The sequence below is a fragment of the Phocoena sinus genome, chromosome 13 (genome assembly GCF_008692025.1).
Source record: "Phocoena sinus isolate mPhoSin1 chromosome 13, mPhoSin1.pri, whole genome shotgun sequence".
Lineage (NCBI taxonomy): Eukaryota > Metazoa > Chordata > Mammalia > Artiodactyla > Phocoenidae > Phocoena > Phocoena sinus.
The window spans coordinates 20,828,612-20,844,705 of NC_045775.1; the positions used below are offsets into that span (position 1 = coordinate 20,828,612).

The 16,094-nt window shown below is 50.8% G+C and overlaps 1 protein-coding gene across 1 annotated transcript in view; it reads left to right on the forward strand.

Moving 5' to 3' along the window:
- The first annotated feature begins 13,275 nt into the window (after positions 1-13,275).
- The window catches only part of KCNK3 (potassium two pore domain channel subfamily K member 3), a 36,550-nt gene continuing 33,731 nt past the window's right edge, over positions 13,276-16,094 (forward strand). The window contains exon 1 of the mRNA XM_032653021.1: positions 13,276-13,617. Within this exon, the coding sequence (XP_032508912.1) occupies positions 13,335-13,617 (283 nt within the window). The 5' untranslated portion in view covers positions 13,276-13,334. The remainder of the gene's footprint in view (positions 13,618-16,094) is intronic.

Genomic DNA, 16,094 nt, shown 5'->3' on the forward strand with positions numbered 1-16,094 from the left:
GTAAAGTGGGAATGCTGCCATTCCAAAGGCAGCACTAAGTGTAATTATATTTGTACCTGGCACAATGTGCGTTTCTGGCAGAAAAGCAAGAAGGAGCCTGGAACATGCGGAGAGACTGCGAAGATTACAGAATGGCTGGTGCAAAGAGCCCTAAGCGGAGCAAGGGGGATGAGGCTAGAGAGGCAGACTGGGCAGATCATACAAGACAGGAGCCCAGGCCGAGGGACGCGGGCTTGGCTTTGAGGGCCGTGGTCTCTTTGGAATAACCCTGCCCGAGCACCTTTCATGTTCTCCCACTGCCTCCATCCAACCGTGCAGATTTCTTCTGCTGGCACTCCAGGCTTTCCAATAACCTCCCAGTACAGCCCTCCCTCCCACCACTCTCAGAATAGTATGGGGGATAAAATGGTCTTCCTCATACCCTCTCTTCTGGCAAGTGACTAATGTGGGGTGCTGATGAGCAGGGCAATCCGGGCCTGCTTGGTGCCCCCTCCCCCTGCATCCCACCTCCCTCCTCTTTCCTGCCAGTATGATCCAGGGGGAATCGGCTCTCCTCAAGCCCAGCATCTGAATCAAGGTTGCTTCTCCTCCCCCCAACGAATGCCCAAAGGCTATGCGTGGCCCAGCAAGGCCACTGGTTGCCAATCAGCGCCAGGGCTCCTCTTTGAGGACAGACCAAGGCTTTGGTCTGATTACATGGGCTCCAGCCATCTGAGATCACCAAGGTCAGGGAAAGCTGGCAGTCAGGTGGCCCCCACACTCTGCTCCAGCAAGGCCACCCTGCTCTGAAAGCTACAGTCATGAAAATCAAAAGAGAGAAGGGCTGGATTAGAGAGGGAGACCTGGGTCCCAGCTGTTGTTAATAAGAACACACTTTTTTTCTTTTTTTTAAAAATTGAGATATAATTGACATGTAATAACGTATTACATATAATGATTTTATATGTGTACATATTATTAAATACGTTTTGTTGACACCCATCACCATACATAGTTATAATTTTTTTCCTCGTTATGAGAACTTTTAATATCTACTCTCTTAACAACTTTCAAATATACAGTAGAGTGTTAACTATAGTCACCATGAGGTACATTAGACCCGCAGGACTCATAACGGGAAGTTTATACCCTCTGACCACTTCACCCATTTCACCCACCTCCCACCCCCTGCCTTGGACAACCACCAATCTGTTCTCTGTATCTATGGGTTCAGTTTTTGTAAGATTCTACATGTAAGTGAGGTCATACGGTATTTGTCTTTCACTGTCTGGCTTATTTCACTTGGCATAATGCTCTCAAGGTCTGTCCATGTTGCCACAAATGGCAGGGTTTCCTTCTTTTTAATATCTGAATAATATTGCATTGTACATACACCACATTTTCTCTATCCCTTTATCCATCGATGGACGCTTAGTCGGTTTCCAAATCTTGGCTATTGTAAATAAGGCTGCAGTGAACATGGGTTTGCAGGTACTCTTTTGAGATAGTGATTCTATTTCCCCCAGATTAGTACCCAGAAGTGGAATTGCTGGATCATATGGCAGTTCTATTTTAATGTTTTTGAGGAGGCTCCATACAGTTTTTCCATAGTGGTTGCACCAATTTACATTCCTGCCAACAGTGCACAAGAGTTCCCTTTTCTCTACATCCTCACCAACACTCATTATCGCTTGTCTTTTTGATAATAGTCGTTCTAACAGGTGTGAGGTGATAGGTCACTGTGGGTTTGATTTGCATTTCCCTGGTGATTAGTGATGTTGAGCATCTTTTCATGTACCTGTTGACCCTTTGTAGGTCTTCTTTGGAATAATGTCTATTCAGATCCTCTGCCTATATTTTAATTAAATGGTTTGGTCTTTTTTATTGAGTTGTATGAGTTCTTTAACTATTTTGAGCATTGACCCCTTATCAGATATATGATTTGCAAATATCTTCTCTTGTTTTGTAGGTTGCCTTTTCATTTTATTGATGGTTTCCTTTGCTGTACAGAAGCTTTTTAATAGTTTACATTCTCACCTTTTAATAGAATTAATTAATTAGTCTTAGTTTCACATTCATCATCTCACTTGGAATCCCTCAACCACTGTGTGAGGGAGGCTACAGTGGAGATGGCTCTCATCCTTCTGTGCTGTACAGGAGGAAGCTGAGGCTCACAGAGGGGCCGTGGCTTGCCCAGCTCTCACAGCTGGTTGCTGCTGAGGTCTGCTGGCTTCTGGTCTCCTCCACTAGGCTGCCCACATGGTGAGTTTGGGTCACGTCACTTGCTTCGTACCAACCCAGAATCTTAGAATTTCAGTGCTGGGAGGGACTGATGTTTAAATTCCTCTTCAGTGGTCTTGGAGAGGGTGTGGAGAAAAGGGAACCCTCCTACACTGTTGGTGGAAATGTAAATTGGTACGGCCAGTATGGAGGCTCCTTTATAAACTAAAAATAGAGCTAGTATATGATCCAGTAATCCCACTCCTGGGCATATATCCAGGGAAAACCATGGTTTGAAAAGATACATGCACCCCTAATGTTTATAGCAGCACTATTGACAATAGCTAAGACATGGAAGCAACCTAAATGTCCATTGACAGACGAATGGATAAAGAAGATGTGGTCGTATACACAATGGAATATTACTTAGCCATTAAAAAGAATGAAATAGGGCTTCCCTGGTGGTGCAGTGGTTAGGAATCTGCCTGCCAATGCAGGGGACCAGGGTTCGTGCCCCAGTCCGGGAAGATCCCGCGTGCCGTGGAGTGGCTAGGCCCATGAGCCACAACTACTGAGCCTGCACGTCTGGAGCCTGTGCTCCGCAATGGGAGAGGCCGCGACAGTGAGAGGCCAGCGCACTGTGATGAAGAGTGGCCCCTGCTCTCTGCAACTGGAGAAAGCCCTCACACAGAAACGAAGACCCAACACAGCCAAAAATAAATATAAAAAAATAAATAAATTTATTAAAAAAAAAAAAAGAATGAAATAAGGCCATTTGCAGCAACATGGATGGACCTGGAGATTATCATACTAAGTGAAGTAAGTCAGACAAAGACAAATATCATATGATATCACTTATATGCAGAATCTAAAAAAATTGCTACAAATGAACTTATTTACAAAACAGAAACAGATTCACAGATTTAGAAAACAAGCTTATGGTTACCAAAGGGGAAAGGTGGTGGGGGAGGGATAAACTGGGAGTTTGGGATTGACATGTACACACTACTATATTTAAAATAGAAAACCAACAAGGACCTAGCATATAGCACAGGGAACTCTGTTAGATATTCTGTAATAACCTAAATGGGGAAATAATTTGAAAAAGAATAGATACATGTATATGTATCACTGAATCACTCTGCTGTACACCTGAAACTAACACAACATTGTTGATCAACTATACTCCAATATAAAATTTAAAAATTGTTTAATAAATGAATAAAGAAATAAATTCCTCCTCAGCGTTCTGACAGCACCCGGGGATCTTTCAGGGAGTTCTTCCTCTGGGAAAGGAACCAGCACAGGCAGAACAGACACTGCCATGGCCCAGTGACTCTCCCGTCTCCATCTGGCTCATTACCCTCTCACTTCCAGGGACCTCCTCTCCCGTTCCTTCCCCCGCTAACATGACCCAACTTCCTCAAAGAATCTGTAAGTCACTAAATCATGGTCAAAAAAATCTTGTCTGTTTTTTAGGGAACACACATTTCATTAAATTTCTAGAGGAAAAAAGTTCCAGGAGGGCATTCGTAATTTTTAAAAATACATTATTTCAGTTTTTTTTAAGAGCCTGAATAACTAGATCCTGCAGCATATATTTCCATGTTTGAGGATTTCAAAAAGTTCTTCTCTAGCTCGTCAGGTCATTTTAGCCTGGACTAGAATCCAAACCAGATGGACTAGATAGACCAACATCTCTGTTTTTGTGTTTTTTTAATTAAAACCATTTCATTGAGACATGATTGACATACAAAAAGCTGTACATATTTAATGTATAAAACTTGTTGCATTTGGAGATAAGTATACATACACCTATGAAACCATCAAGACAATTTATGTTGTAAGCATATCCATCGCCTCCAAAAGTTTCTTCCTACCTCTTTATTTATTATTGCTATTATTATTTTTAACAGATTTTTTTAATTTTTATTTTATTTATTTATTTTTATTTTTGGCTGTGTCGGGTCTTAGTTGAGGCATGTGGGATCCTTCATTGTGGCGTGCAGGTTTTTCTCTCTCTAGTTGTGGCAGGCGGGCTCCAGAGGGCGTGGGATCTGTAGTTTGAAGCACGCAGGCTCTCTAGTTGAGGCACGCGAGCTCAGTAGTTGTGGCGTGCGGGCTTAGTTGCCCTGCAACATGTGGGATCTTAGTTCCCCGACCAGGGATCAAACCCGAGTCCCCTGCATTGGAAGGTGGATTCTTTACCACTTGACCACCAGGGAAGTCCCCTGTTGTTGTTATTTTTTATAAGAACACAATGTTAGATCTTCCCTCTTAGACATTTCTAAGTATACAGTACAATATCGAGATAGACTCCAGTTTCAAGCTTGGACTAGATTCTGCCCTAGTCCATCCTATTCACTTGACAGACAGGGAAACTGAGGCTCAGGTCAGAGAGGCACTCTCCCCAGTGAAATTCAGCTCCTTGGTGGCAGAGCCAAGTCTCAACACAGGTCTTTGAGTTTCCATTCAGTGCTGCTTCCATGGAGCTGCAGCACCCAGCGGCCTGAGATCTGGGCAGCCCAGAGAAGGGGCCGGGGTACCACTTTCTGAGCAGCCTTTGGCCTGAGACAAATCTGCCCAGGCCTGAGCCTCAGACTGCTTTGATGCTCCTAGTCACGCATGTGTCTCACTCAAACGGCTGCCCCTTTGGACTGCTGCAAGGGGCTGATTAGCTGTAATTGCTTTGCCTAGAGCAAGCTATCCACTTAATAGAATCAGCTCCCAGTAATTAGCCTGCTGGAGGCTCATTTCCCTTGCTGGAGCCCTAGGGCCTCTAGGCCCTTACTCTAACCTGTGAGTGTTGGGCTTCTGCAAGCAGTGAGGTGTAGGGTATACTGTGGGGACCTTGGGTGGGTGGGGATGGGGGAGCTGGGAGAAAGCAGTGCTGTGAGGGCTCGGCAAGGACTCCAGGTACAGCCCTTCCTGGGGCCGGGGAATTATAGCATTTCCAGGAGGGTCAAAGGGCCTGGCACAGAGGAAATGCTCCATGAATGAACCACAGAGCGCATCTAGTCCAGCCCCCAAACTCAGTACTTTTACCAATCATGTCAGAAGGCATTTCTTGCAGATGCTATGTGCCAGGCACTGTACTAGCTCTTTGGATCCTTCTAAAATAGCCTCAACCCCAAATAGGCGAGGGAGATTAAGAGGTACAAACTTCCAGTTACAAAATAAGTGAGTCATGGGTATGAAATGTACAGTGTGTGGAACATAGTCAATAATAATGTAGTACCTTTGTATGGTGACAGATGGTAACTAGACTTATCGTGGTGATCATGTTGTAACACACAGAAATATCAAATCACTTTGTTGTACACCAGGAACTAACAAAGTGTTGTAGGTCAATTATACTTCACAAACAAACAGACGAATCCATAGAAAAAGAGATCAGATTTGTGGTTACCAGAGGTGGGGGGGAGGGTATCGGATGAAAGCAGTCAAAGGTGCAAACTCCCAGTTGGGTCTAAGATAAATAAGTACTAGGGATGCAGCGTGAGACATGACGAACACGGTGAACACTGCTGTACGTTGCCTAGGAAAATTGTTAAGAGAATAAATCCTAAGAGTTCTCATCACAAGGAAAAAGATCTTTTTTCCTTGAATTTTGTATCTATACGAGATGATGAATGTTGACCAAACTCAATGTGGTAATCATTTCATGATATATGTAAGTCGAATCATTACGGTGTACACCTTAAACTTATATAGGGTGGTATGTCAATTATATCTCAATAAAACCGGAAGGAAAAAAAGATGAAAAAAAAAAAAAACAAGACAGCTTGAACCCAAGCGATCAATCAGGCTGTGCTTGCATAACTTCATTGACCAGGAGCTCATTACATCTGGGCCCATTGCTTCTGCAGAGGCAGAGAGAATGCTCCATCTATTTTAAGCTGAAAGCTCTTTTACTGGAGCATTTCCACACAGATCACTGGCCCCTCCTAGGCCACCCAGAACGAAGCGAATCCCTCCTCCATGTGACAGCTCACATGTCCTCTGCATCTTTTTTCCAGGCTGAATATGCCAAGTTCCTTGGTTTTGCCATGTACATCACGTTGGTGAAGTCCCATGTTAATCTGGTTGACAGGCCTAGAACTGGCTTCTGTTCATCAGTTCCTCTCTCCTAGTATATGGTCAGGACCCCAACGTCCAGGACGACAGGATAGGACTCCTCTCCCGGCAGAAACAGCTGCAGCTCTAGCCAGATCACAACTCTACCCAAGGAGTGCCACGGTTGTGACCCAGCCCCTCAACTGAGGGAAGGACACCTAAAACCTGCTCACTGGGAATAAAGTCACCCCTCTTGCCCTCTCCCCCACCCGGATGGACACACACACACACACACACACACACACACACACACACACACACGCTGCCATGCATGCTCACAGGCACCACTCAATACTCCCTGCCTGATTAATCATTGCAAGTGCTATTATAATTATTGTGTTTGTTGCTGAGAACTGGCTGCCTCTGCTCGCTTCTCAGAAGCCATAAACCTGCAAAGAAGGATTTCAAGATTTGTGAGGCTGTTGACTAGATCTCCAGGCTCATTTTTTTCCTTAGCAGCAACACGTTTGTCAGAGAATACAGGTCATGGCGGCTCCAGACTCTCTACTGAGGACAGGCTTAAGGGACTTAGTTCTAGTGATGTGAGGGGGGAAAGTCTAGGGCACTTACCTTGCCCTAGAGGTCAGGAAAGCTAGGCTCAAATCCCAGCTCTGGCCCAGCAAGCCATGAGGCCTGGAGATGCGGACTCCCCTTGCCAAGCCTCAGTTTCCTCATCGGCACTGCCTGGTCTAAGGTTTCCTCTAGTTTTAATTATTCTGTGAGCTTGGCCAAACACAGAGGAGAATGTGAGTGGAAGGGAAACTGACAAGGGTTGGCGGATAGAGAGGGGGAAAAAAAGATCAGACCTGAAACTGAAAGTTTCAGGCTCACAGCCTCCTTTAGACACACACACACACACACACACACACACACACACACACACACACACACACCGGGCTGGAGAACAGCGGCTGGTTTTCTCCCAGATCTCGCTTTGTCATCACCTGCTGGCCTGCCTAAGACCCCAGTAATGTAGGAGAGGGGAAAGGGAGAGAAAGGGGGAAATTAGTAGAAAATAGTGAAACATACAAGTGGCAAAAATAGAAAAGTGGATCATACCAGTGTCAGTGAGGAGCAAGCAGACCAACTCATGCACTGCCAAGGAGAGTGAAAACCAAGACAGCCACGCTGAGGACAGCCCCGCGGTGTTTAGTGCCATGCAGTGGGCATAAGTACTGTGACGCTTCTGGGTGTGCGTCCCAGTGGAGATTCCCTGCAGGTCCTTAAGGACACACACGAGGATGCTCATCTCCACGCAGTATTCAGAGTCAGAAAGGGAGGCCACCAAGGAGATCGTCTCTATGGGAAGGGATCCGTCCAATGTGGTAGCTAGGTGCAGACTTTGGACTAAGGCTTTCTGCTAACGAAGGGAGCAAGCCCGTTCCCTATGGCAACTCTATGAAGACCGGTTGGTTCTCACTCTCACTAGCGGGACACCCAAGTCTGTGTTCTGAGCTTGTCACCCAGCCCATCGGGGCAGGACTGAGAACAGAGCCAGGTGTCCACCTCCAGGGGTAGCGCTCTTCCCCCAACAGCTCGCAGAGCCTCTCCTTTGTGAACAGCTGCCTTTTGTGTTTGGTTTGGGTTTGAGATGTTAAACAAATAGTGTCTCTTGACAAACGCAAGCCGGCTGCACTGGACTGGTTATGCTCTGTAAATCCAGACTAATCCTCCATGTCTCTCCCTGCAGAGGCACACCAAGAAACACCACGGTCACACCCTAAGTGCCCTGAATCCAATCAACCTGCCCTCGGAGGCCAGGATCCCTGGGGCAACACTTCCCTCTCTGCTGCAGCTCCTGGGCCCACAGGACCCTCCCCCTTCTCAGGCCTGCCCCTGGCTTGATGTCGAGATGGCCCTGGACACTCCTTCCTACAGCAAACCAGGGGCTCCAGGCCCTGCCAACCCACCTAGCCCAGCCAGGGCTACTGGAATGAATGGAGGAGTGTTTCCAGAGCACCTTCTGTGCCCGGTGCTGTATCAAGCGTTGTGGAGTGTGGAGGTGACTAAGGCCCTATCCCTGCCCTCCAGGAGCTTATGGCCTCATCCAGCCAGGATGGACCAGAATTTCACGGCAGGCTCTGGTCCAACTAGTAATTGATAGAATCAGGATTTGAACCCCAGCTTGTCTGACTAGGGGTCAGCCCTTTCTCCCCCTACCTCACCACCTCCTGCCACCATCTTCCAGCCAAACTGGCCAATAAAGGGGGGCTAGAAAGTGAGGGACAGAGAGGCCTCTGTGCCCCTCATCTGTCAGACCATATTCTTGGCTGTTGTAGAATGAGCATTGCTAATCACAGGGCTAGGCCTGTCATTAACATCACGGAATGTCAGAGTGAGAAGAGACTCTTCAAGATAATCCACCCTTTCATCCTATAGAAAAGGAAATCGAGGCACAGAAAGACAAAGTGACTCCTTGAGTCCACCAGCTAGCTGGTAGTTGGCAGCTGCACCGGGACCAAAGCTCCTGGACCTGGACTCCCAGTTCAGTGCTCTCCCCACTGACTTTCTCAGGCCTTCAAACTCTCAAATTTATCTTTATTCTCTTCTTCTAAACGAGGCAGGGCTTGCTCCAGCCTTTGAAGTATCTGCAAAGTGTCACAGAAAAAGATTGTCTGGGTTTTTCTGCCCACAGGCTTTGCTGTCTGGGTCCCTGGCCTCACTGACGCTGCTGGTCTCTATCCCAGCAGGTGAGGATGCTTTAAGGTCTTCACTGTGTACTGAGTACCCAAGGAAACATGTGGGGCGACTCTGATGTGCAAAGCACGGTGCTCCCACTGCGGGAGGTGTACCATGAGTAAGAAGGGTCTCTGCCCGGAGAAAATAATGAGCCGGGGAGGAAGACAAATATTAAAGGGTCAGCGAGGCAGGGGGAGTGTCTACTGAGTTGAAGCTTGGACAGGGTGCTGTGGAAGCCCAAAGGAGCCAGTGATTCTGACTGGAGGCAACTGGGGAATGCTTCATTGAGGGTGTGGCCTTTGAGTTGGGTCTTGAAGCCTGAATAGGAGTTCGATAGATAGAAAATGGAGAGGTTGAGGAGGTATCAGCATCCCAGCTGATGGGAGCCACATGAGCCAGGAGTGAAGCACAAAAGTACTTGGATGTGTCTAGAGCTTAGAGAGGAATGGAGTGGAATATAAAACTGGAAAATAAGCACAGGGAACTCTGCTCAATACTCCGTAATGGCCTATATGGGAAAAAAATGTAAAAAAGAGTGGATATATGTATATGTATAACTGATTCACTTTGCCGTACACCTGAAACTAATACAACATTGTAAATCAACTCTACTCCAATTTTAAAAAACCTGTAAAATCTTATGTGTATGATGCTTCGTACATGATAATATGCAGTAACTAATGAGAATTAAATTCTGTACCATTTATCCTGACTCAGACTGTGTCCTTTTCCTCACAAACTAAAGTCTTAAAAGCAGTGACTATACTCTCTTTTCACCTGATTCTTGGAAGAACTAGGGAAGCAGAAGCAGGCCGGGAAGGTCACGGGATGTTATAAATGAAGGGAACAGACATGCCCTGATCCAAACCCCTCCATTTATGGCTGTGCAAACCGAGGTCCCGGGAGGAGTGACTGGCCCACAGCAAGCAGGTGGCAGAGCGGTGGCAGAGCCAGGACCCCAGCCCAGGCCTCCAAACTCTCCACCCTGTGTTCTCTGTACCGGACAGGATTTCAGAAAATCCTCGCACAGAATGCTGACCAGTATAATGATTTGAAGGATGTAAAAAAATCTCTCTCTTACTGGCCCAAAGCTTCCTCCCCTGGAGTCACCAATGGATTAAAAAAAATACAAGATTTGGAGAAGCCACAGCTGAGCAGTTTTTATCATTTATAACGGACAGGGTTGACAGAGGTGCTTTCTGACACTTGGCCTTGGGCAGAGGGTGGGGCATCCCCATGGTGGGGCGGGGGTGGTGGTGAGGTACAGGCAGGTCCTGGAAGTCCTGGACAGAAGGGAGCAGAATAGGCTTCCAGGCCTTTGGCACCATCCCACCCAGGTCGAGGGCTGGCCAATGCGATTCCTGCCTATAGGTCCTGGGGGTCACTCAGAAAACGTGAGTGGCACCAGTGCAATTACACCCACTGGTCCCCCCTCCTTAAAAGAAGGGAAGGAGGAGGGGCAGGAGGAGGAGACCCAGGCTGCCCTCCTGGGCTCCAAGGGCACTGTGCTCTCCTGCTGGTGGGTGTCCTGACCTCAGACATAATGAGAGATAATAGGAAAGACCCCAGCCATGGCACGTGAGTCCTGGACTTCCCACTCGCTTTGTGACCTTGGGCAACACCCTTCTTACTCTTTGGGCCTCAGTTTCCTCATCTGTAATGTGAGAAGGTTGGGCTGGATGATCTCTAAATGTCCTTTCAGTTCTGGAGTGCTGTGAGAACAACAAGCATTATCATTATTAATAATAAATGCCCTGCCCCTAAAGAGAGCTTTTTCCCTTTTCCAAAGCTCTTTCACTCATAATATCACCTTTCATCTGCACAGCAGTCTGGTCTGGTAGCCAGAGGTGAACAGACCTTGGACACATACATAGGCTTTCACACTGAAAACCAGGCTAGTGAGACACTTGCTCCCCTAGACTGGCTTCGGGGGAACTGGCTTCTGGGGTGATTGTGGCCTGGAACACAGAACCTAACTTGAGCCTGCACCCCTGGGAAGCCAGGAAAGGCAGTGCTTTTCTTCCAAAGAGCTGCAAGATGCCAAGAGGGAAAGCCTGCAACAGGATGAGTTCATGGCCAAAGGGGCAGGACCAAAAGTTTGTGGCGGATCAAAGCGTCTGACACAACCCAAAGACCTTTGAGGGGTGGGGGAGGGGACAAAGAGCCACCAGTCAAGGCCTTCCCAGCAGGCTCTGGTCAAAGACCTGAGTCTTAGGGGAGAAGTTGTTATAGAACCTCATATTGTCTGATTTACATGGAGATCATCCCCTTTGATCCCTTACAACAATCTGTTCAAGAGCTAGTGTGATTAGCTATTCCATTTACAGTGAAAATAAATGAAGGTTCGAGGAGTCATTACGGAAAAGAGGACGGGCTTGGAAAGCAGATGGAAGTCTCTTCCCAGCAGAATGCCCTTGGGGGATTCTCTGCATTGCCTTTAGCCTCAGTTTCTACATCTATAAAATGGACATAACCATCCCTTCCTTTCAGGATCATGGTAAAGACTAGAGATAATGAATGTAACGTGCCTCGCCTGATACAAGGCAGATGTTTGATACATACTTGTTGCATGGATGGTGGAAGAAAGGGATGAGTTGGGGGCACTCCTGGGAGAAGCAGCGTAGTGACCGGCAGTGACAGGTCAGCCCAGGATGTGGACAGTGGTACTCCCGCTTCTGGCTGGCTGCCTCCTGAGCCCACCCTCAGAGGTCTTGGGGCCTCTCGCATGTCTCTCCTCGTGGCCCACGCCAGGGTCCTGTGAAAGACTTTCTGACCCTCCTTGGCAGTGGGGTTTGCATTCCAGTCATTCTGCTCACTCAGCCCATCCAAGTCTGGAGTTGTCTGGAGCTAAGCAGGGCCTGTGGGATCATCTGCCGTGGCACCTCATCGAGGAGATAAGGAAGCAAGGCTCCGAGGGGGCGATGACGCCTCGCCTGAAGTCCCACAGCCTGCCGTCCTCGCCACCACTGCGCCATGTTGACAAATGAAGAAACTGAGGTGTAGGAGGAGGTCTGCTGGCTCCCCCAGTTTGTCAGCGAGGCTCCTGATCTGGGCCCCTCCTCCCCCCACCCTATTTCAGTTAGATCCCAGTTCTATTGGGATGCCCCGTGGTGGTGTCCAGTACTATCCCTGGCAGCCTGGCGCAAGCCCAGCCTGGCCACTGGTGCAGGACAGGGGCCATAGGTGTCAGGCCTGTCCTCGAAGGCCCCTGGGGAGCAGAGCAGGAGACCCTAGGACTGGGTGCTAGTGGCCTAGGCTACCAGCCTGTGCTTCCTCAGCCAGTTCCAGGAGCTGTGCTGACCTAGGAAGGGACACATTTCACGAGAGCAGGGCTTTCCCTTGGGTGTTGGCCCATGTGTGCCCGGTCCACAGCTGTGCCCTCCTATTTCTGAGACAGCCAGCAGACTGGCACAGGGGAGGGACTAGGGCCTGGGAGGAGGGAAAGCTTGGCTGAGTCCGAGTGCTGACACTAACTCACTGTGTGCCCTTGCACGGCACTGGACCTCTCTGTGCCTCAGGTTCCTCATCTACGTAGTAAAGGGCAAGACAGCAAGGCCCGAGGTCCCGTCCAGCTAGAGCCTGTTGTGATTTTGGTGGAGGGGTGAAGGTGGGGTGGCCCAGAGGCCTGACTGGCCCAGTTCCTTTCCCCTTCCTTGCTTCTCTTTTTCTGTGTCGTCGGTTTATCTCCAGCTATCCAGGTCTCTCTGTCTCTCGCCTGCGGCTCTTTCTGTTTCCATCTTTCGCTCTGTGCCTCTCTCGCTCTGTATTTTTCTGCCTGCCTCTTCTTTTTTCTGTGTCTATGAGTCTACCTCTGGTTTTATCTCCTTGTCTGTCACACCCCCTTCTGACTCTTCTCTCTCTCTTCCTCTGTAGTTATATGTGTTTCTCTGCCTACTTATCTTTCTCTGGGTCTCTCCCTCTCTCTCGCTCTCTGTCCTGCCCGGTCTCTCCGCTGCTCTCCCGTCGCTCCCCTCCCCTCCCCCGCCGGCAGCCCCCCCCTCCTCCCTCCCTCGGCGCGTCTCCCCAGTCCTTATTTGGCTGGGCGGGAGGGCTGGCGGGAGGAGGCGGCCTGCGGGCGGGGGGCGGGGGGCGGGAGCGGGGCCGGGCGGAGGAGGGCGGTGGGTGGTGCTGAAGGGACAGCTCCGCGGCGGCGGCGGCGGCGGCGGCGGCGGCGGCGGCGGCGTTGGCGGCTGCGGCCCCGGGGCGCGGAGTGGGTGCCCGGAGCGGGGAGCAGCGAGCGCAGCCATGCCCCAGGCCGCCTCCGGGGCAGCAGCAGCGGCGGCCGGGGCCGGGGCGCGGGCCGGGGGCGCCGGGGGGCCGGCGGCGGCCCGGGCGGGACGATGAAGCGGCAGAACGTGCGCACGCTGGCGCTCATCGTGTGCACATTCACCTACCTGCTGGTGGGCGCCGCGGTCTTCGACGCGCTCGAGTCGGAGCCAGAGATGATCGAGCGGCAGCGGCTGGAGCTGCGGCAGCAGGAGCTGCGGGCGCGCTACAACCTCAGCCAGGGCGGCTACGAGGAGCTCGAGCGCGTCGTGCTGCGCCTCAAGCCGCACAAGGCCGGCGTGCAGTGGCGCTTCGCCGGCTCCTTCTACTTCGCCATCACCGTCATCACCACCATCGGTAACTACTCGCCGGGCTGGGGGCGGGGACCCGGGGGCTGGGCGCCGGGTTCTGGGGTAGTCCGGAGCCGGCTGGGGCTGGGGGGTTCCCCCGGAGAGGGTCTAGGCGCCGAACCCCGCGCTCCCAGAAACCCGAGTTCAGCCTGACGTGTCTGCTCCGTAGGGACAGGGCTCGGGGGAGGCGTCGAATCCTGGCTCCGGACTTGACTCTCCAGCAGGGCCAGCCCTAACTTGTCCCTGCCAGGCTGCGAGAGGGCCCCAGGGGACTCTGAAGTGTGTGAGAGGGGCAGGAACGACGGGCGGCGGCTGGGGAGGAGGGGTGTGGCCGCGCCAGGCCCTGGAGCAGGGCGCCGAGTGTAAGTGGTGGGGAACGCTCGACTCCTCCGTGTCCTTGCAGATCGGCTCCCGGACCCCAGCGTGTCTACACCGACTGGGGCTTCAGGGAGACGTGTGGATGCAGGTACTTGGCACTCTGAGGCACACGGGGCCGCTCTGGGTGCCTGGAACACTCCATAACTGTGGCTATGAGTACTTCTTGGGGTGTGTGTGTGTGTGTGTGTGTGTGTGCGTGTCTGCGTGCACGTGTGTGCCCAGCGCCAGGAGTTTAGGCTCTGCCAGCCAGTGCCTTTAATTTTCTTAGGGCAGCAGAGCTGGTGCTGGAAGCCAGACCCAGCCCTGTCTGCCTTCTTTACTGCTGTCCCAGGAAAACAGTCACCTCACAGGAATGGCCCCAGTTCTCTTCTTCCAGCCAGGGCAGACCTCAGTGTAGGAGGCCACACACACCCGGACTCTCTCACAGTATAGGCACAGGTGCACACACAGGCACACACGCAAGCTCACACAGGACATACACGGGCACACACACAAGGCGCACAATTGGGTATCCAAGAAAGAATCTCCAGTGAGGCCCTTGATGTGCTATTCAGGTGTCCAAACAGGGATAAACACCTTACCCACTCCCAAGACTATAATTCCAGCCCAGCTCCATTACTTGTCCCATTGTATGACCTTGGGCAAGTCCCTTCCCCTGCCCGAGTCTCAAGTTCACCTCCAGACCATGAGGGTTTGGCCGAAATGATCTCCAGGGCTCCTCCGGGTCCTGATGTGCTCCCAGCCCACCTTCCCCCAGAGCTCACTAGGATGCGTCCAGGAGCTGTTTCCTCCATCTTTCCCATTCCTTCTCCTCTCCCTGGTCCTCCTCCTAGCCTTGGCTGAGCTCCCACGGGCTCATTGCCATTTGGCATAGCCCATGACAAGATGGCAGTGTTTTCCTGGGAGTCAACAGGAGCCGAGAGGGGTAAAAGGCAGTACTGGACGCCGTCCCTGCCGTTTGTCCACTGCAGGACTGTCCCGAGATTCCGCTGCTCTCTGGAGACCGCAGGGAGCTATGCTATGTGGTTTCTGGAAGATGATGAAAAGGACCCCAGGAGTGGATGTGGCCCAAGTGGGGGCACCTCTGGGTCCTGCTGATGCTGTGAGTTTAGTGCAGGATGGTCAGACTCAGGTCTGCCCAAAGAGGAGCCTGCTTTCCTGGGAAGGACCAGGCTGGGTTTTGTCTGGCGTCTCCTCCCCTCTCCCACCTCCCTGCCACCTGCCAGGGTTTCAGGAGCACTGCAGGTCCTTAGACCTTCCCTCTCTCTCTCCCCACACATCTCACCCTTGGTGTGTGCCCCATCTTTCTCAGTACCCTGGTCCCCAGCTCCACAGTAACCACCCAACTGACCTCCTTGCCTCCAGCCTCATTCCCCGTTAGGGCAAGTTCCCGAGGATAATGCTGCCAGAAAGAATCTCCCCAAAGCACAGCTCTGACCATACCAACACCCTTCTCAGAAGCCCTCAATGCCCCCCTGCTGCCCATGTAATCCATACTCCTCATCCCAAATTTTCAGGACCTCATACCTGGCTGCAATCTCTATGTCCAACTTAATTTCTCACTTCTTACTGACATGATCTCTCCACTGCAGCCCAACTGTCCCTCGAGAACACCTGAAGTGCGCCTATCTGGCATGCCTTTTTCTCTGTCTTCTATTTATCTTGTCCAAGCTAACCTTCCAGGTCCGGTTCAAATCCCATCTCCTCCTTGAAGTCTTCCAGACCATCCCAGGCCACTGGCTCTGGATGACTGCAGGACTTACTGTCAAGACCAGCTGAGTGACACAGTGTAGGCTGTTTTGCACAGCTGTTTACATGTCAGGGGGTGTATTTGGTCTCTTTAACCACAGGGGGTGTAATTAACCTCCATGGGGGCAGGGCCCTGTGGTTCCCATCTCCGTGCTCGCAGTGCCGGCACAGTACCCAGCAAGACACAGGAGCATTCAGAGAATGCTACTGATGGGTTTAAGGTGTGCAGAAGTGAGACGGCATCATCCTTCCCCTCCATCCCTGCCGTTTCCCAAAGTGTTTGTAGTCCTCACCAAGAGAGATGCTAAAAGCTGGGGGTAGAGGAAGACAGAGTGTGGTTCTGATGATTTTTGTTTG